The 21,602-nt window shown below is 36.9% G+C and overlaps 1 protein-coding gene across 4 annotated transcripts in view; it reads right to left on the reverse strand.

Moving 5' to 3' along the window:
• Positions 1-2,649: 2,649 nt before the first annotated feature.
• Positions 2,650-21,602, reverse strand: part of IFT80 (intraflagellar transport 80) — a 56,149-nt gene continuing 37,196 nt past the window's right edge. For 3 of the 4 annotated variants that reach the window (XM_026854771.1, XM_026854770.1, XM_026854772.1), the window contains 11 exons: positions 20,698-20,772; positions 18,998-19,161; positions 14,487-14,551; positions 13,564-13,699; positions 12,747-12,894; positions 11,809-11,980; positions 11,357-11,374; positions 8,790-8,879; positions 8,520-8,692; positions 7,296-7,419; positions 2,650-4,454 (listed from right to left, as the gene is read on the reverse strand). In XM_026854771.1, coding sequence (XP_026710572.1) covers positions 4,341-4,454; positions 7,296-7,419; positions 8,520-8,692; positions 8,790-8,879; positions 11,357-11,374; positions 11,809-11,980; positions 12,747-12,894; positions 13,564-13,699; positions 14,487-14,551; positions 18,998-19,161; positions 20,698-20,772 — 1,279 coding nt within the window. In that variant the 3' untranslated portion in view covers positions 2,650-4,340. The remainder of the gene's footprint in view (positions 4,455-7,295; positions 7,420-8,519; positions 8,693-8,789; positions 8,880-11,356; positions 11,375-11,808; positions 11,981-12,746; positions 12,895-13,563; positions 13,700-14,486; positions 14,552-18,997; positions 19,162-20,697; positions 20,773-21,602) is intronic. The other variant, XM_026854773.1, reaches the window with a different exon arrangement.

The following is a 21,602-nucleotide window of genomic DNA, read 5'->3' on the forward strand; positions in this document are numbered from 1 at the left end:
CACCAGGCCACTATGATACAGCTCTCAAACGGCTTTACTGCTTGAAAAGCAGTGTATTACACAGCTTTGAGGCATTTGCCATTCCTAAGACTCACTCTGTCAGTGTAACACCAACGTTTTGGTTCCTATTTTGCTTCTTTTGGAATCAGAAGAATCGACACATCATAATTCAGCGGATAGCACTTTTTTTTTTTCCCTCCCCTTTTACCATCAGTATTTCCATTCACTTTTCAATAGAATCTACGTCTTTTCTGAAGAAATAACAAAGACTAAGTCTCAGAGGATTGCAGGGCATTTTTGCGTTATCTACAACAGTGAATTTTACCTTTTAACAGAACGCGGGTTGATAGGTTTGGATGAAATCCCACCTCAGCTCAAGGCAGGCCCTGTGATGCTTCCTCCCCAGCTGTGCTCGTGGCTCTTGCTGAACTCCTGGCTGTGAAACCTCCATCAAATTCTATCTGGGCAGTTTCTGTTAAATTCAAGGAGAGAGACACAGCTAAATCTTGTAGCCTGATTTGCAGACTGAGTGATTCCTTGTCAATTCAGCAGCCTTCACTAATGATCCCAGTTCCTAGCCCAGCTGTGGGCAGTTCCCTTACAGCTCTCTGATCAGCAGGTAGGGCTGGGCTACGGGATGGCTTGGTCCTATTGCCAGCCTGCGTGGGCCTGCGGGATGCCTGTGGGCAAGTGACTTCATCTGTCAGTAAGGGAATAACGCCGGGCGTCTTCACCAAGCACCATGGCACTATCAATGCTTATTGGTCTGGGGTTTGAGAACATTGAAAGTTCGAACTCACCCGCCTTTCTGTTGAGTGTGGTGTGTGCATTAACTTCTTACAACCCAAAACCCAGCTCTGCAACGTTGCTGAATCCATTCCTCCCCTCTGCGGATGGAAAAAAATGAGGCGGAGAGAGGCCACATGGAGAACTGGAAGTCCCAGACACACCCGAGCTGTTACCCCTCATCTCCCTCAGAGATGCTTCTGGCCTCTGGTACAAAGTCCCAGAGTCACCTCACACACTCATCAGAGATGAGCATTTGTTTGCCCGCAGTAGGAAATGGTTCTGCGTAAACTGTGAAATTAAATTTTCATGTCAGACGATGCAAAAGCTTTACCCTGTTTCAGTTCCAAAGGATAAAATCTGACAAAGATAGCCCTCAAAGTCTCGCTGTCTTAGGTATCAGAGCACAAAAAATCTTTTTTCCTTTTTCCTCCAAACTATTAAAAACATGTAAACTAGTAAAAAATTAAGCTAGAGGTAAAAATTAAGGGTTTTTTTTAACCATTTGCATTACCTGGAATAACAGGAGCCAAAATGATAGTTAAAACATGGTATAAAGCCAGATGAAAGCAATACATCAAATTTTTTTTTGGCAAATCCAGGGGGATGTTCCTAAAACGTCCTTTTCACTGCTCCTCCTGTCAATCACCACTCACCCCATGGATGATGGACAGCGCAGGAAGGCTGGGCTGTAAAAAAGGGTGTCCTCTAATGCAGGGCAGGGTCCTGGTGTACAGTAAGAGATTATTCAGGTTTGTTCCATTTTACACTGCTAGAATGGGAAAAAAAAAAAAATCTGCATATTTTAATGTCATTTCCAAGCCCACGTGCAAGGAGAGCTAAGAGCAACGTTTGAAAGTTTAGAAGACAGAAGCGCTACCTAACGCACACAAAATTTTTCAGTATTTTGCTTTCCTAATTCAATTACTGCTTTTAAACACGCGTCTTAGCTTTTATTTTTACCTCACTTCAAGATACATTTTTGACATTCCCATTTGAACCTCCCTTCTTACAACCAGAGAGAATCTACTGCGGTCAAGGTCAAATGAATGACATGAACTACAACACCCAGCCTGCTATGGCAAGATTGCAGATATATCTGAGTAACTGATCCCTCACAACAGCAACGAAACCAATTATGTTTTAATTCTGCTAACCCCCTACTCCTTAGATTTATGATGTTTGGGAAGAAAATTAACTCTGTCCCAGCTGAAACCAGGATAACAGTCAATAATTAAATAGGGTGTTATCTATTTTTAAAGTAAGTATTCTTAAATCACTGAGGAACCAGGCTTCTTGCACTGGACAATAATGTGCCCAGTAATTGATTAGTGATTTCATTTACAGCTCCTAGAAGGTTTTAAATCAGGGTTTGGACAAGGAGGTAACACGACGCAAGCACAACCAGTTGGGTGAAAGCACTTTTGATCTTTCTTTGCACTTGCTAATACACCAGTCTTACCAGAACACACCAGAAATGGCCCACTGCAGCACATACGCAAGGTTTGTTGCTGTTTATGAACATTCCTGAAACATCAATATCCTCCTGGTGCTTCTTTTTACACTTTTCTTGGAATTCCAAGTGTGATAGGTAAAAACCCTGCAACAATCCCCCGGTAAGCCGCATGAGGATATTTTCTTCTGAGAGCATTCTGAAATTTAAATTTCATACCCAAGGTCAGAATGGTACCAGGTTACCTGGCTATTAGAACCTGGTGAAAATAAAGAATAGCAGTGCTTTTCCAAAATACTTTTCTTTTTGCTTTGTTTTCTGTTGTTTTTCTGTTTAACACAAATACGCTCAGCACAGCACGTAGTTCAGGACTGGATGTGAGTGGAAAAAAGCAGAGCTGATCAGCGATAAACTCCTAACGGTTTTATTGTGCTTTGTCCTAGGAATTAATCACCCTTTCCCCTCGCCTACGAATGCAACACTTCTTGTTGAGATGTGGAGATCCAGCTTGAAGTGAACGACACTGACATCAAGCTGAAGGGCAGTCAGTCAAGGACATACCCACGCAGGCGTGGCATCCTTCCCCTGCTTTATCTCAGCCTTTGCAACTGTTAATTGTTGGACCAGGCATTTTTAATTTGCTGCTTCTGCTGTACTTCCAACTGGACCAAGAATAAAAGAGCAAGATAAAGATGAGACCGTGAACTTGGTATCACCACCAGACAGACTCATCTCCCAAACCTGCATTACAAATCTGAGCCAGGCTTCATAAATTTAACATTAAACACTTGCCATTAGTGATATTCTAGACTCAATTCTGGAACTAATAAGTGCTTTCTGCAAGTCGATGGAAGGTGAAGGTGTCCACTTTGCCACATGTCAGTGTACCAGAATAGCGTGGAACTTCTGAGTTACATCAAAAAATGTTTTATTTAGCAGTCGGGTTAATCAATGGAGATGACCTAATGCATCGTCTATCGGATGCATTTAAAAACATCCCTTTATTTGTTTTTTATTAAGAAATTTATGAACTGTGAAAAAAAAAGTGCTATATAATGATTTACAAACCTGAAGAAATTTGCTAGATATACCGATAGTTAGCATTTTGATGGTAACATTTGAAAGATAGGTATTATACAACGTCAGTTATGAAGAACCTGCTCCCGTATTTACACTGCAAAGCACATCTGACACACGCAGCCACTTCCACATGTAAAACAAAGAAAAATGCATCTCAATGAAATAACACAATTGTAACAATAATATTTTCAAATCAAGTGCTTTGGGCAGGGAAAAAAAAAAATATGTGGAAAGCTCTTATTTTAAATTAATATGATATTTTAACCTTAAGGAAGGTCTGAATATCAATGTTAATTATACGTGTGAGAGGCTACAAACCCAACCAACAACACCTTTTGTTACTTCAAACAACATTCAAAGCACATGCACAGTATTTTAAACAATTTTCATTATCTCAGAAAATACCCTTTATTGCCAAATAGTTCGCTACGGTGACAAACCTGAGTTGCTGAAGCAATCTGAAATCGTCTGTTGAAGAACTTGCTAGGACATACATACTGGCAGATATATGTATTGCTATAACCGGGAGTGCAATGTTCTTCTGCACTTTGTAAGTGCAAGCTCCTTTTTTAATTTTCATCACTTAAAAGTTTGCTAAATTTGGTTTAGGGCAATTTAAACAAGTCCTTTCAGAGATCCCTGAGGTTGCAGAAATAACCAAACTACTTAACTAGGTGTTTAAACAGGGAAATTGGTACTTAGAGGCAAGCAAGGTTAAATAATTTTAATGGCAATGAAAATTTAACAGCCACTAATGTAAAGACAAAAGTTAATTTCCCTTTTTTCTCATACGTATAGGATGTAGCGACTCACTGGAGCCAGGGCATCAGAACACGGCTCCAAACGAGACTGCAGTAAATAAATAATTCTGCCTGCCATCCAACAGTTAACAAGGACTACAGCAATCCTCACTCCCGTTCCCCGCCAAACGTGTGTTGTGGTTTTTTATTAATTTATGCTTGTCAAACTATGCTGGTACCAAATATCCAAGCAGCACTTGTTAAGGTGACCGAAAGGACCATTACTGCTGTACAGTCACACTAGCTCTCGCTGCAGGGCTGGCTGCTGCTCGTTCTCTTTCTTTAGCAATTTCCATCTCTATTTTGGCTTTGATTTTATTCCAATCGACTTCCAGCTGTAGGAACAGAAAAAGCGAGTACGCAGGGGTCAGCTAACACAGAGAGGACAAGCAGATTGGCTAACAGGACAATTTGCAGTTACAATTACAAAGTGAACATATCAATCATGACGTAGTTCTTCACGTGTAAGTGACAACTTCTACTAATGGAACGTACAAAGGCACAGCTAAGTTCTACCACTGAGCTTTCCACCTTTAAAATAAACCAAGCTTGATATATTTTAACAAATACTAAGACATCTCATAGTGTATGGAAAAAAAAACAACCCCAACCTGTTAAAACACCAAAATAACTTGGATCAACTTGCATCTAATTTAAATGTAATGACATCTGTGTCCTATTAGTGAGAATACAGCCCTTTATCAATACTACATGGAGTAATGTCTTTTGACTGCACCGAAAGTCCACCAAGTAAACTGACAGCATATTACACTAGTTATCCGACATAACAGAAATCAGATTTCTGCTTGAAATTTGTCTTCTACATCAATAAATGTTTTAGCTTTATCTTGGCATTCCTCCAGCTGCAGAGAATCATCATCTTCTAGCTGTATTCTGTTTCAGTGAAACTTCAGACAATAGATATAGCACAATAACCATGGTACAGTGGGATACAACAGTTGTCTTTCTTTCCAAAAATGCCTTGCAAGAAAGAACAGATCACGGTGCATTTCACGGCTATAAAAACATGTCCAAAAACTGGGCAAAAATGCAATTGTAAAGTTCAGATTCATTGCTGGAAAATTAAGATTGTCAAAGATGGGATGGGGGAAAAAAAAAAAAAATCTCAACTGCTGCACAGGGAATTTGCAGAGTAGCTGTTACTCTGTTAAGCAAGTCATGAAATAACAAGGAAGATTCTCTATGAGGGAAGACGTAACTGCAATACCCACATTCTCATGTGAAAAGGTTAATCCCTCAATTCAGGATGCATTTACTGGGTCCAGGTGCTTTGGATCTGATGACTGAAATCTTTATGGAGCTCTAAGAAAGAATGTGTTTGCTTTAACAGATGTCACACAGATGCTAAACATACCACGGCGAGGGCTAATTCTGCCATCTAGCCCGGAGAGCTACTTGCCAGTGAAGTCAATAACCCTTGCCAGTGACACCTAGTAACTGCCAAGATATGGATTCTCAGTATACATATTAGGTTTGTAATACCTTATATATAAAGACGTGAGATATAACAACCAAGCACATTGTTTAGATTCCGTATCTGATTGCAGATTCGTGGTCTCAGCCGCAGTATAGAAAAAGACTTAAGAACTCCCTACTTAAGCCTGAAGGAGTTTTAGGTGGTGAGAAGGAAAGTGAGACACTTTTTTTTTTTCCCCCCTGAGAAGGAATAGCAGCACAAAATCTGTATTTTTTTTTCTTCAGTGCCCTTAACACTTCCTTCTAACTTTGCTATACGAGCCTGACAGGCTGCGTTAAGAATTTAGTTACCACCAAAATCAAGTTTAAAACCCACTTCATTAATTAGGCTCCCTCCTCCTTTCAGATCCGGCAGACAAGACTTTCAGAACATGGATCCGGCAAAAGGATTTCTTTACTCCGTAAACCTTCTGGAGTCTGAGACACAAGTTTCAAGACTGAGTGTAGGGTGAAACAGGCTCCACTTGCATCGCCCTGCTCACACCCTGTCACCGAGAAGGCGTTATTGCTTGGGAACCCTTCCAGAAATGATGGCTTTCTTGATTTAAAGACAAGACAGTATTGTATCTAACAAGTCTCTTTCAGAAGCATCCAGGGATTAACATAATTTTTGCTCAATAATGGATTTAAAGTTTGTAGAAGATGTACGTTCAGCAGAGCAGATGAAATTGTTGAATGATAAGAGCGCTTGGAATCTGGTCTACTATTTTTCTGTATTTTCTAGGTAAAGTACTGCAGAATGATTCATTGGGGGGGGGATAGATATATTGTGCAGACTTTTATTCTCATTTAGGAAATGAAACATCCTTAGAAACCCTAAAAGCTAATGACTTACATTAGAAATCAAGCTTTATTGAAAGTGTAATGGGCACTGTGCAATTAAAGGATCTGAGCCTAACAGCTTGGATGTATTTCCTGATCCATCAGCTACAGTGGATGAAAGGATCCGACACAGTCAAAGTACACGTCTCTTTTTCACAGTTTTACCCTCAGAACGCGCAGGAACAGCGAGAGGATGTAAATGCTGCTCCATCAAACTGCTGTCTAAGGTGCACGTGTGGGTGCCTCTCAGAAAGGAAACACGCACACAAGCACTCCAACGGAATCTAAGATACTTCTTGCTTACGACCTGTTAAATCTGTCCTCAGTTTTTAAGGTCTGTGAAATGCTGATAAATCGAAATGACTTAGCTGATCAGATGGGAGAGGGTTTACAGAGGTTTGATGAAATTGTATATTTAGCTATTTTTCATATTTGGCAGAACACTCTGTAGTTTGCTCTTAATATATATCTGGATACCTTCAAAGTTTGTTATTGTTGCTATCCATAAAATTACATTAAAATGCTGAAGATATTTAAGAGGTATGAATTCAACCATACTAAGGTCTAGCTCCCTGTTTATAGAAAACAACTGTGGCTTCGTTTGTATAATCCCTGCCAGATACTAAATAGAGAGATTCTGTATCTGTGCCTTCAAATGAAACATATGCACAACTATTACTAGCCAAGTAGCCACACATCAAGCTACAACCTTGTACTAAGATATAAAATCTTAACGTTTGTGTCCACATTTGAACCAAAGGAGGAAAACGTAAAGGCAATTCCCCTCCACCCTCCCCAACTGGCTACAAAGAGCAGGCTGACCTAAAGCTGTAGGAATAATTCTGAGGGATACTTACACCTTCTGCATATTGCAAAAATCTTTTGTTCGTTTCTTTTTTACCAAAGTCCTCTAGGAACTTTTGTCGATAAGCCAGGACTGTGTCAACATGTGTCTTGTGCTTTACTGCTAGTTCTAGGGCCCTGGAATAAAACAGAAATGGGCTTGTCAGGCTATATAAATGCTCTGGCACAACTACAATCACCATGGTTTTGCAAAACGATACTCTGAAAAGTGTTTGGGCTGCAGGCAAAGATTTCTAATCTATAGTGCCAAGCAGTTTTACATTCGTATCAGTCACAGGAGGTTAAAAGTAGCCAGTGGAGGAGACGCTCTACTTTATGATGCGTGCTATGAAAAATATCCAACAATTATTTCTGTTGACAACCTCATCACATCATTGGAGTTTGACAATAGGAGTCTTTTTATTTTAGAGTTTAGCACTCTCAATGTAAAGAGGCAAAAGTAATAACAATTTAATCACTTTATTACAGTCAGAAATTGCTTCTGAACAGTTCAGAACGTTATGGCACATGCTGCACAGTATTTCCAACTGTTCTATAGGCAGGAAAGATTAGTCACTGGATTAGTGTAATTGATTCCTCTGACATCTCTTTTCTTCTCACTAGCATAAGGAATACTTACGTTTGATACACACAGTTTTTAGGTGATATCAGACCACATAATAAACATGGATACGTGAGGGAAAAACAACTTTTTTGTCCACAGTGATATGAAGATAATAGCAGAGAAATCGGTAGTAAACGGCCTCAGAAGATTCTGTTAGAAAACGTGGGGTTTTGTTTAAAGGAGAAATTCCTACTTTGTTTTCTCAGGCCTAATTCATATTTCATCCACCTACACAGTGCTGGGAGTCTGAATAGCCACATATCTATTTTTAGCAACAAGACATTTCAAAACAGCCTTAATTCTTTGAGGGTCACATACCGTTTGAGGTATCACTAAGGACTTTTCTCTGTTAACAATAATGAAAAAGCAAAATGTTATTTAAAAAAAGCTTCCAAGCATGTTTTGGACTTTTATCACAGAATACTTGTATCTTCTAAATATGACAGAGTAAAAATTACTGTCAGGATATGTTTTACTTCGTCTTTTTATAGCTCTGGGTAGTTACAGAATAGGAAATTAGTCAGTCTATCTGCAGTAAAACAACTGATCTAAATAATTTACAGTTACCTCAGTAAGACTGCTTACAAACATATTGTGTTTGAAGAAATACTACCTATCCCAATTGTAAAGATTAATGTTGACTTGAATAGCTTGATAAATAAGTCCTGTTTGAAGAAGCAGGGTTTCAGCTTCTTGGGTGTTTCCACTGAACAGCAGTATATGAGCCATCCTTGACTCTTTCGATGGAAGATCTTTGATGGAATTGATATACTGAACCTTGTCAATCTGTTAACAAGAGGTACAACAGTTTAATAAGGGGAATTAATTAATAAAATCAGTTCTGCAACAACTTAGCTGGAAATAAATAACACCATTTTATTACCTCTCCAATTGATGCATAGGCTATTTCTGCCGTAGCCATGTCTTTGTTGGCAACTGCCATAGCAGCTAAACATGCCCACATAGTTTGATCCTGAAATTAAAAAAAAAAAAAAAAAAAAAAAAGCAGCAAGTCTTAAAGCTTCAAATATTTCTTATGATGTTAAAAATGACTTCTCAAAGGAAGTACAGAAGCCCTGAAAATAATATATAACAATACATTTCTCAGTATGCCATTCATGGCACGGTGGTCTAAAGTCTCTTATTAAAAAGCCACTACTTAAATATGTCTCAGAACTCCTTCATTAGAAACCTGCTGATGTTGTGATCAGCCAAGCCTAACAACGTGCCTGAATGTCTCATTAGTTTTCACCATCCCAGCCAGTAACGAACTCTTGCCATAGAATCACTTTACAACCTCATCCGTGTCCCTGTCACTACTTGTGGAACTACGGTGGAAACCAAAGCACTGGTGGTGGTTAAAAAAATTATTTTAACCTGGCTCATCTCAACCTGGCTTCACAAATAGCCATACTGGAACCGTGTTGCTGACAGAAACAATAATTTTATGTTTATCATAAGTGTACTACAAATGAAAAAAAATTACTTGACTGTAGAACAGACTACGAACCCAATGAAAAATAAATAATAGCTTCAAAAGTTCTGTCTCCTTTGTGATATTTTCAGTGCATTTTATGTTTAGAATTAAGAATTAGAAAAACTTAGTAGTAATAATAATATTACACCCTTGTTTTCTATTTTCATGACTTTTGCTTTCCCTTTTTTCTTTTTTTTTTTTTTTTCCTTCTTTACACAACCTTAAGGAAACCCCAGTAACTCAGAAAAACATTCAGAAAGATCCTGACGTTTTGATATCTTCCCTTTTTAAGTCTGACAACATTACAGCAAAAATATACTACTGGAACACATTAGTTAATTTAGTTTAGGCTACCACATCTGAAAACTCTAGTTCAGGCAGGAAAAGCATCACTTTGAATGCACTTGTTAGTCCACACTCTAGGAATTAAGCATGTTTTAATATTTTTGTTAAGTAAGTTCAATAACGAATTTGAAAAAAAAAAAAATCACTTTGCAATGTGAATAGGTTTTTTAGAAGCAGCAGTGGATTACTACTGAGGGAAATCAGAATAAACAGCTACACTGAGTATACTCTAAACATATTCCCATGACCTTACTCACAATCAATTCTGTATGAAACAAAACCAGTAAGACCCACCGAAGACACCAAAATTCAGTAATTTAGCCTAAGGCTGTGGTTTCACTATCACCATCTATCTCCTCACTGTTCCTACTCTTTACCAGGATTCAGGACAAGAAAAAACTTCCTGCTGGTAGCCTGTAATTTGGGAGAATTTGTTCAGAGAATCACATATAAAATCTTTGTCATGTTCTCTTCCCACTTCGCTATTATTTAGAAAATTAGGTGATAAAATGGTGAAAGTTTAGCCTGAAATTATTCAAGAGACCAAGTTTCTAGGAGTTTTTCACCAATGGGTGTTGCTGTTCTCTCTTTCCTCAGAAAGATGGTCCATTTGCTTATTACTGGATTGGAAATACTTCCAACTGTCTACCTGGCTTGCCAAAATCAACAAAACAGCCCCAAATCTCCGCAAAGAGTTTAGGAATCATGAAAGATAAACAAAGTACTCAAGGCAAGACCAGCTGTGATGGCTCTCTGTCTACCTTGGTGTAAGGGCATTCCAGGTCATCCCTCAGCCCAAACCCAACACAAACTGTGAAAAAGAAAGGATATTCGCACCGTCTAGTTTAGGCTGGTTCAGATTACTTTCTATCAAAGACAAAAAACTTTCTTTTGTGAATCAATGGAAAGAGAAGTCTTCAAAGACTGAGACCTAGGTACCTAACTTTGATGCTTCAAACCAGATGATGTGAATACTCTTCATGCTGAAAATAAAGATCCTGTTACAGTTTTTCTTGAGAGCAAAAAAGGCCTTGTTGACAGATACAGACTAATGAGGAAAAGCTCATAAAAGAAAAGGACAGTGAAAAAACATGATACATGAGAATGGGATTTCTTTAAAAAAAGCACTGAGAATTTTAAACATTTTTCCTTTAAAGTATGGTTAAACTCATTGGATGATTCTACCCATAAGAATGAAGAGGATGCAAGAGAAGTCTGACCAAAAAAAATCCTTGAATTAAAAAAACCTTCATGTTAATTAAAAAGAAACAAAATGATAATATTACCACCCGATACAGATGTTTTATTTTTAAAGATGATGTATTTAGATAACTCAAAAAAGCTAATATAATATCTGTTTGAGATTTGAAATCCCAGTTCCCACTGCCAAATATCGGAATAAAAGCCTACTATTAAAGGGGTAACAAAATAAAAATCATTATATATAATAATCATTATCTGGATGTGCATTGATTTAAATAATGCAAATACAAAAATATTTGAAATACAGATTTAAGGTCATGATAGTCATATGAAAGTACTAAACTCTTTTCTAGGAGTAAATGGGGGAGAGGAAGCAGGGTTTGGGGGGATTTTTATCTATCTGTTCTAAATACAGCCAGACTCACCTCATCTGTTGCTGTTGCCTAAATACATACAAAAGAAAGCAAAGAAAGCAAACAAAAACAAGTGAAATAAAATATGAAGAAACACTCGGCAACTGTATGTGGAGATGTAGATCTTTTTTTAATTGGTTATATTAAGGCTTAGTCCTAAAAACTTAAGCTTATTACTAACTTCTGTGAGTACCTGTATTCAATCCATCTGGACTTCGGTGTAAATAAACCCAAGAATTTTTATTATGTATAGCGAAAACTATTAAATTATGTACAGGTATATTATGTAATTATGAAAAATGTGTAATTCTCCATGACCAGCCCAAAAAACAACCAGCAACAAAGCAGAAGAATGGAAATGAGATGCAACATCTGATACGCAATTATCATCATTGAAGTAATATCTGAAAACATAAATATTGCAGTGAAATTGTATCTGAACGTTCCAAATAATTAGCATTTACCTTGACAAAACGACACAATCTGACAGCATCTTCCCATTTAGAACTACTGACATATTCATGAAGAATGGCAGGATAAGGTGAAACATTAAGGTGAATAAGTGAACCATCTGCTCTTCTAACTGTTACTTGATTTCCTACAAAATGTACAATCTGGGGATTTTTGCTAAATTCACTGGGTAGAGAAAGAAAGTTAAGTTAGTATTCACTTTTTTACTGAAAAGAACAACAGTAATTTAAAGAAATCTTTGTTTCAAAACGATGTGATTATATTCCGTTTTCAGAGCATACAGAAAAATCTAAGCACATAGTTACGCAACAGCTACATCCGAAAGGTAGTTGTAATGTTCTCTAAAAATAAAATTATAGTTATGCACATTCACTGGCTGTAAGGCAAACACAAACTGAAAATTTTTACACCAATACCCAAATACCTTTTTCAGTAAAAAAATATTTGGGCTCCCATAACTCTTAGAATGAACTAATGAATTCAGATATTCTTTATAAAGAATTTCATACCACAAAGTAGACAGGCTGAAGTAAACATGTAAAGTAAACGTGCTGAGCTAGAAATATAATCATCTGTGACCTAATATTTCAATACTTTTAATTTCCGACAGATACTTTAGGAATCTTTCGTTTGGTTGTTCTTTTTACAAACAACTAAGACAATATTTCAAGAGACACGATCACAATTTTGCGTTTGCATCACGATGCTATTCTGCTTTTGAACTGCACAGTGTCTCTCTGAACTTTATGATACACCTTACAAAACACTCCATCATCGTTTCTTAATCAAGAAGCAGTAACACGGAAAGAATTTTAAAAGTTGCAACCCTGGTTTCTACTTCCAAGTGACAAAATTAATGTAATTCTTTAAGGAATGAGTAAACCAGTTAAAACACATAATAATACTATTTTGATCAAAAGGGATACATTACCTTGCATCTTTTTCATGAAGAGTTTTTGGCAAAAGGTCTTTATCTACATAGACTGTGTTGGGGTAGTACCAGACTGTAAAACGGGTATCCTGAATCCCACAAAGAATGTTAGATGTGTCATTCCAAGCCAAAGTTTGAACCATTGTCCCTTAATTTAAAGATAACAGAATAATATGCATTTCCATAAGCAACTTCGAAACAAATTTACACTTCTCAAAACTGTAGCAAAAGGGTAACTGTTAGTCATTCTCAGTTGCTTTTAACTCCCTAGTTTGTAAAGTGACATCTTACAAACTTTTAGCCAAATTCAGTTCTCTCTTTCCGAAAGGTTTTTTATTTCAGAATAATGTTTTTTGGGCTTAGTTTTGAGACTGAAGATCGCGATTAACACAACAGTCAGACTGCACTTTAGTATTTACTGGATCATGCACCTGTCTACAGCATTTAAACTTTATTTTAAAATATTATGAACTTAAATTCTTGCATTTGCAAGACAAATGTCTGGAAGATTCTCTACTGAATAATTCCAAGGAATACATCCTTCTCCAATATCCTCTTAGCTGCTTGTTCTGGAATGCAATAACATGTGCTTAGATATTAACAACTGCTTTACATGTAACTGGTATAAAAATTATCAGTATATAGACAAAATGTACTAAAATTGTTTCTACCACTATCTTATAAAAGCCACAGGGCTATAGCTAATGTTTTTTCAAGTCTTATTTCCTTAATTAAAAAGGAAAATTCTGTCTCTTGTACTAGATAAAAGTATTTGCCTGCTAGCATGTAGGTAAATGTTATTTTGGGTTTTTCTTACCTATTTTGACAATTTTCTGTTCTTTTCCAAACCGTTTAACTGAAGTAATGTAAAGATCTCTGTTCTTATCAATAAAAGCTATTTTTCTTTCACTTGTAAGTCCTTTCTGGTCCAAAGCAATCTCCACAATTTCCGTCTGAAAAGGAAAAAGAAAAGATCTGATTTTTATTTTGGGGATTCGTATCACAGAAAGCACGTGATATTCAAACGAACGACTGCTTTACTAAAAACAAGGCACAAAACTCCTGAAAAACTGGACTGTGAAGACACTTTGTGTATGTTTTTTTCTGTTGAACGAAGTGTTATAAAAATCGAATTTCATGCAGATTAAAACAGAACGGCAACAGAGAAGAGTTAGCCGTTTAGGAATTTACCACAAAACGACAGAAATAAAAACGGCATTCCCAAAGCAAAAGCTGCCTAAATGATGAATGTTTACTCCTCTCTCCAAAGAAGCTGACTAATTTTGCTTTTGTTGTATACCAGAAGAGTGAAGTAAAAAGCAGTTCAGGCGATTGCTTCTGAAGTAACAAACAGCAAAAGTTCAGACTGAAGGCAGACAACTTTTCACTGATCCTCTTTTCTTCAGTGTTAAACAACAGGTTGGCACTAATAAAAGTTGCTTTGGAGTCCAAAGGGAAGCCAGCTGTTCAGTTTTACCTATCATTTCAAACATTTATGTGCATGGGAAACACATGCCCGTCACTGAGCACAACCTACAGTACATCCCTCTGCACATCAACACTGCATAGAGAATCTGATTTTTTGTTGGTTTGTAAGAGTCAGCCAGAGTTGTCAAGCTCCTTTCTATTGAGATTGCAAACCTTTAATAGGTTTATTAGACCCACTATTGAGGAAACCCATTACTGATTCTTAATATCAAAGTATTAAAAAAAAAAAAAAAAAGACATTATATCCTTCACCTTATGGGTTAGAGGCTTTCCATCACCCAATGGCTTTCCAGATAAAGCTTCAAAGATGTAGATAACTGAAGAAGAAAAAAAAAAAAAAAGGTTGATTAGTTAAAAGTAACAGTTCTTCATAGACTTTTCAAGCAGTTCCGTTCATTTTCAGAGTGTAATTTACTGCAGGTGGATACTTATTACTGCATGCTAGATTTACCAGTGAGACTTTCACACTCCAGTGAAAAAAGAATCTCACAGTTGGGAAAATGTAACCGGCAGAGTGTGCTGAGCTTAGGAATAGTCTAATTTGGCAATTGGAGTGATCTGTGAGAATTCTCAAATATCATTATTTTCAGAGCAATGATAGCTACTGAAACACAATATTATGGACTGATACAGAATTGAGAAAACTCAGGTTTTATTTCCTATCACAGCTCAAGTGGTTATTTACAGAAATGACAGCGAGCTCTATCTAATGCAAGTTTGTACCCTGCATTCTGAATAAATTCATGTTACCAAGGCTATTTAGTCAATCCTAATCCACAATTCTGATGAATATTAAAGTTTAGGAAGTGATACCATTGACTGATGTATTTTCCTAAAGTAATTAGCGTCAAACGTATAAAAAGCTGTCCTTTGAACTACTGGGTAAAACATTTTTCAGACGTTTTCTCTATTTTATTAATAATCTGCTCTATTTTGAAGTCTTAACACAGCAGTCCCTAGGCATATTTTCTTCCAGTTTCGGGTTTCTGCTTGTCATGATGTTACAATTCATGACAATATATTAATAACTGGCTTCCTCAAAAAGTATCTGCTTCATCTAGATATACTTGAATTTTATACATAATTCTTGCAGTCTTTACCAAAAGCCCACTTGTTTCACTCTTCCTGCCTCACTCAAAAAAAAAAAAAAAAAAAGCAAAAAACCACCCCACCTACATCACCTTTATTCCTGGGATATCTAGCGAAGACTCAAATTTGCAATTTGCCTAAAAATAAAGTTTCTCTTTGTTTCTGTCTCTCTATGTACATGTGTGTGTGATGCACACACATGCACGTGTGCTCACAACCTGTTTGTACACGCTTTCTGTGAACACGCACAAAAATTCAGAGGTGTATTCAAGCCTAGAGAAAATAGTGACATTGGAAGGAACACCCGCTGTAATTTAAAGCACATGATTCCACGTTAGTTCATGGAAAACACAGACGCGACAGCAACATTTTAAATGTTCAGTAACACATCCCACCTGGGGTTTCTACACGTTACCTGTAAGTGTAAACTGTCAGATGAACATACGTGCTCGTTCCAAAGGATGGCGATGTTAACATGTTCATCCTTTCCTGCACTGCTTCCACCAGCACAGGGTGTTGGTTTGAGGTCAATGGTTATACAGGCAGAATTAAAAAAAAAAAAAAAACAACCAAAAAAAAAAACCAAAAAAAACCCCCAAACCAAAACTGTAAAAGCAGGTGTTCAGAAAGCATTGGTTGAGTTTGCAGAGGAGGAAAAGAAAGGGTTTTGCACAAGTGTTGCTCTTGGCAGCTGGCTACACGTACAAAAGAAAACTAGTTGTTCCTGAGAAGTGTTATTTTTCTCACTTTTATGCATGGCTCCCTGCATGAAATTTATTTTGATCTAGCTATACAAGGCAATTTTACTGCTACTGTACTATAGGAAGTGGTATTAAGAGAGTTTTAAAGAAAAGTGCTGTACCTAATTGAGAAGTAAAATCGGTTAACTTTTCATTCATCTACAATGCTTATTAAGGTATTTCAGAAAGTAAGTTTGGAGGTTTGGTGTTTTTTTTTTTTTTGCCCCATCTGGAAAAACTCCACATCACTTTACAATGATTTAGAACCTAAAAGATATCTTTTTTATATGTATAAATTAAAAATATAACCAAAGCCTTTTCTTTCACTTTGAACATGCAGAGAAAGAGAACAGCTACTGTGTGTCTTAACACATGTGTTCTATTATCAGAGAGTAACTGCTCCTAGGGTCAGCAGCTCCCTTCTGAGAACAGGCTCACCTCCTCTTCCAGCTTCGTTCGAGACTGAGGAAGGACTGTAAGCACGGACGTACCAACTTTTTTTTCTAGATTACTGAAAGAGGAAGAATATCCAAGTAATAACACCGAAGCACAGCAAGTCGCAGCTCCATTTCAATTAGTTAGTAGAGAGGTCCATGCTACGCCGTGTAAACTGCTTCCTGTATCAAACTGAGCTATCTTAGATATTTCTATAATGCACTGCCTTATGAAAAACAGACCTGCCCTCAAAATAGGGCAAAGAAAAAAAAAAACAAACCACCCAACCACGCTTCTGCTGGGGTGAGTTGAAAAGAATAAACAGGCCTAGATAAGCCACGGTTTCCTATGCCAAGAATCTGTTTTCCCATGTGCTGGCATATTATGAGGCTTTTTACCACTAGTGAGGCTCGTATCTAAAAAAGAAAAAAAAAAAAAACAAACCCCACCCCTACTCATTGCGCTGATGGAAGCTCCTATCAATGGAATAATTTGGAGAGCTTATGTTGGAAACATTAGCCAGAAACCCAGCCTCTGTAAAGTAGAGTTTTGATGAAGATTAGCCTGCATGCAGAACTGTCTCACAAGACCATCAGGACACGACTAGGAATGGTCAGGGGTGGAGATGCTCTTCAGTCTGCTCAGGATAGATGGGCAGGGGAACAGGGCAAGAGGTATGCCTCTATGAGATATGTCTCTACACATGCATATAGACAGCAGTCAGTATTTATGGATGAATTTTCTATATAACCACCATTTAATTAAATATCTGTATTAGTTTTATTCTAACAGCATCAAGGTGCCAATATGGCAATAAAATAAAATCTCTAGATTAAATAATACACAAACATACATACACTTGTGTAATATACAGACACAAAAAGATCAGAAATAAAATACTTTTCACTGATCCATTTATACTACTTCTGCAAACTATTGCTTTCTTCCAAATAATTTACACTGAAATGTATTTTTGCTGATTAAATTCCATTTTAATTACTACACAGCTATTTTAGATATCTTTAATGTCTTGGTGCTTGAGGATAATATTTTCTGAAGTAATTTTCCTTTAAAAACGAAATACGCATTACAGTTATATTACTACTCTTAAAAATAATGATTCAAAATGAAAGAATCTGTTCTCACACAAAAGGATGTACAAGAAAAAAAATACATAAGCTGTACAGAGTAGCAAAAATGCTTCGTAACAAGGAAGTGAGAAAAACCTCACCGAATTTTTCTTTTGCTTGGGGAGGGCTATTTTAAAGGATCATTACAAAGATTTTCTTCATTCACCAAGTAATTTAAGTTGCAGGTTATATGCTGAGAAAACTACCATGCAATCAGTACTAAAGAGCTAACTCCCTGCCAGGATCTTCTTTTGTACTTCCCACTGAAAGGTTTTTTAATATGGCAAAAAGATGATAAATATGGTGGTTCCTTGCTGCAAGACAAAGCATTCTAAAATTCTAAACCTGTGTAAAATCTAATCATTAAGCCTAGGATAACAGTTATAGATAATAGATTGAGTTAGTGTCAGTTGGAACCACTGGCAGGAAGTTTTTGCTGTTTCATTCTGCAATAACAGCACCTCCTGCGCATAGTTGTTCCCACTGGTAATCCCCTTACTGGCTGTATCACAGGAGAAATACAGCTATAGACAGCACGGCAGCCCCGCACTGTAAAATCTGTATGGCCTATAAATGCAGAGTTATGAAGTCAAAGTCACAGTGCCATAGGTTTTCCAGCAATGGAACTGTCTGTCTCCAGCAGACACTTTAAATTTAAACTGCTGCACAAGGCAAACTTACATGTTTGCATCAAGAGATAGAACACAGGGGAAAAAAAAAAAAAAAGCTGAAGGACAAAAAGATATTCCTGCACCACTCATTAATGCAAAAATTTACCTGAAGCTCATTGTGTTTTCGAATTATAGTGCTTTTGATGCCAAACTACAAAATTTAAGAGCATAAAAATCTTCAAGGGCACAACACTGGGACAGGACATCCCAGCCTCGTGACTACAGTCATATGGGCTGCATATAAAACTTAGCTGCTGTAAAGATACAAACTCCACCCCCCCCAAATTAAAGAACATCCGAGAACTAAAATTAATCCCAGCTAATGTACTGGTAGCTTCTAAGAGCAGCAATCAAGCAGAAAAAGTTGATGAGGTAATTTTTTCTAAAGAAGTCACGTCCGAAAGTGAAAACCTACTGCTCCAGTGTTTCCTGCAAATGTCCCACATCTCCCAGTTGTGTCTAATGCATCAGCAAGTCCAGAGACATACATCATTCTCTTGAAGTGTTTTCATCAAAGTTAAGCAAGACTCAACGTTTAAATTCATTTTTATAATAAACGGTATCTTTTAATTTGTATCATAGATAAATTGTTTATGTTTTGTGCTTTACCATAACTATGCTCAGCAAAGTTAAATGTAAAGATGTTGAAAACCTCGTTAGGAATTATTAGCAAACATGGAACTCTACAGAGAACTTACTCTTTTCATCAGCTTTGTCTCTTACTGCTAGAGTATCGTTGCTCAGAGATACTGTCTGGGCATTTAAAAAGTCTGTTCTCATTCCTGGAAATTTTGGAGAGGAAATTAATCTTCCTTCATATGAATATAAATAAAGTCCTCCACCATCCACAAGAAGAAAATGCCTACAAAAAAAGAAAAAAAAAAAAACAACAAAAAAACCCGCCCAAAAAGTAATTCACAAAATAATACAGAAAAGCACGATGACAGTTTCAACAATTTGAAGGTAATTGTCTAATATCCTGCAATTGTTTTCAGTTAAAACTACGGAATTTCTAAGCCTTACATTTCAAAGTCAATATTCTGAAAGTCCTATATGGAAGACTCCAGTTTTAATGTGAACGTTATCTTTTTATTTGAGAAAAATTTATTATCTGGAATCACCGTACGTGTTACAGGTATTATAAGATTTAAATTTTGTAACTCCTGGTGACAAAGCATACAGCTGCAGACGGTTCTCCCCACACACCACCCCATGAGGCAGTGCTGTGTGTTATGTATGTGAGAAACAGCTTTAATGTTCACAGGTAGCTCTGAACTAGTATTACCTGTATCACCTCCTTCCGTACGACTGGATTATAATGGAAAGCAAACAGAAGACACTTCTAATGAACTGATCACCATCTATTATGATGCAGGGCTTTAGGGAAAAGTAACTTTTTTGCAGGAATACATGGCAAACTTTTATACAGAATATAAATAGTTCTGTGTAACAATAACTGGTAAGTACAGCGTGTACACTTTATGGACACAAAACATCCATAAACAAAAAGCCAGTTGTTAAACCCTCAGCTATTGTAAACGTTACCAATCACTGCCTGTTTGCACATGTATCTGTCAAAGTAGGCTGGTTTTACCAAAACCTGAGGTTCACCTACACTGCCAAAGAATCCGGGCCACGTTTTCAAAATTTACTTTTAATCGGCAGCACAAAACTCCAAATCTAGAAACTGATCTTCAAAATCCTGTCCACTTGCTTACCCGTCCTCTACTGCTGTATCTCTGTAGACGAGGACATGCGTGTTTAATCTGGGCCACTCAATAACGCAGTGAGAGCTGCGCTGCACTTTGCTGAAATAGTTGTCCAACAATATTTCTCCGTGAGAATTGAGACTATAATCAAAACTCAAGATTTTTGAGCTCTGCTCCTATTCTTAGTCCTTTGAAAGACTTTCTACGAAAGCATACGTAATGATCTCTTTGACAAATCATTTTCAGGAAATAGAGATTAAAGTTTTTTTCTAGCTGAGAATAAACCCCAGTAATTTCTTGCAAATATAAATAAAAATATGTAAGAAAAAGAAAACTATTTTTTATTTGGCATACCTGGCAACATTTTTAATAAAAATCAGAGTCCAAAGAAAATTTACATAAAATATATTCCAGTTCAAAAAAGTAATATAAACCATCAAACCCCTCAGATATTAGCATAATATCAAAAGATTTCTTCCATAAATAAGAGTATAAGCATACATTATGAAAAGATTCATCACCACCATCACAGACCTACAGAAAATATACCAGCTAAGCCTTTAGGTGCTACTTAACAATACTGTATAGTTTCTGTCCATTTTAATATTTCAATATCTGCTTACATTATACAACAGTTTTAGGAAATGCACGTTCACAGCGAATATTGAGCATTACAGGTGGTTAATTACCTTTCTGCTTGTAGAATCAAACTAACTGTTCCTTCCTTCAGGTCAAAGATCAGTGGTGTATTCCAGTTCTTTGTACTGAAAATTAAAAAAAAAAAAAAAGGTTAAAGCTGCTAACCTTCACGTATCATTGCTAATATGGAGCTGAATTCACTAAGTACAGCATACACATTTTAATCATCTAACATTCCTAAAAAGGGAGGTTTTCAAAATGAAAACAGCATTTAGGAAGCCAAGTAACACTGATAACCACGCAGTATAGTCCAGTAACACTTCTGTCTTCATTTTCGCATCCCTTCCCGCTAGCAGCAGCTGACCTAGGAGTCTTAGTAAACAGCAAAATCGTATTTATATGAAACAAACATAGTTTTAAAATATTTCTGAATAAAGTTTCAGCTCTTATACAGTGATCCTGAGGTAGGATAAGAGTTGCCCTATTACAGACTGCATTATTGTTCAGCATTAGTCATCTCACTGAACAGATTAAGTGCCTTTAGGAGTAAACTTCTAAATTTCAGCATACGAAAAAGAATATCATGTTCTTAAAACATGATACAGGATTGAATCATTCCTACTCTATTCCAAAATAATGGCATGCCAGAAGCAGTATCCAAAAAAAAAAAAAAAAAAAAGGAGTCCCTAGAAGGAGGCATAAATACACTCGCATCCAGCCACCACTCCTGCTGCCTCTACATGAAAAGAAAGCTTGACAAATTTTTGGAGTAAAATGAACAGGCAGTCACGGCACCAGCAAGAAGCTGAAAGAAAAGAATGACAGGAGGGCAACTCTACTCTACTACGTTTTGTTGTAGATGATGGTTCCATATAGACTTTCAACTAGTTAAAAAAAAAAATTGAACATTAACTACTGCACGTCATATAAAGTTTCTGCTACTCTCTTACAACCG

Source organism: Athene cunicularia (assembly GCF_003259725.1).
Source record: "Athene cunicularia isolate RWA chromosome 9 unlocalized genomic scaffold, athCun1 chr9_part1, whole genome shotgun sequence".
Lineage (NCBI taxonomy): Eukaryota > Metazoa > Chordata > Aves > Strigiformes > Strigidae > Athene > Athene cunicularia.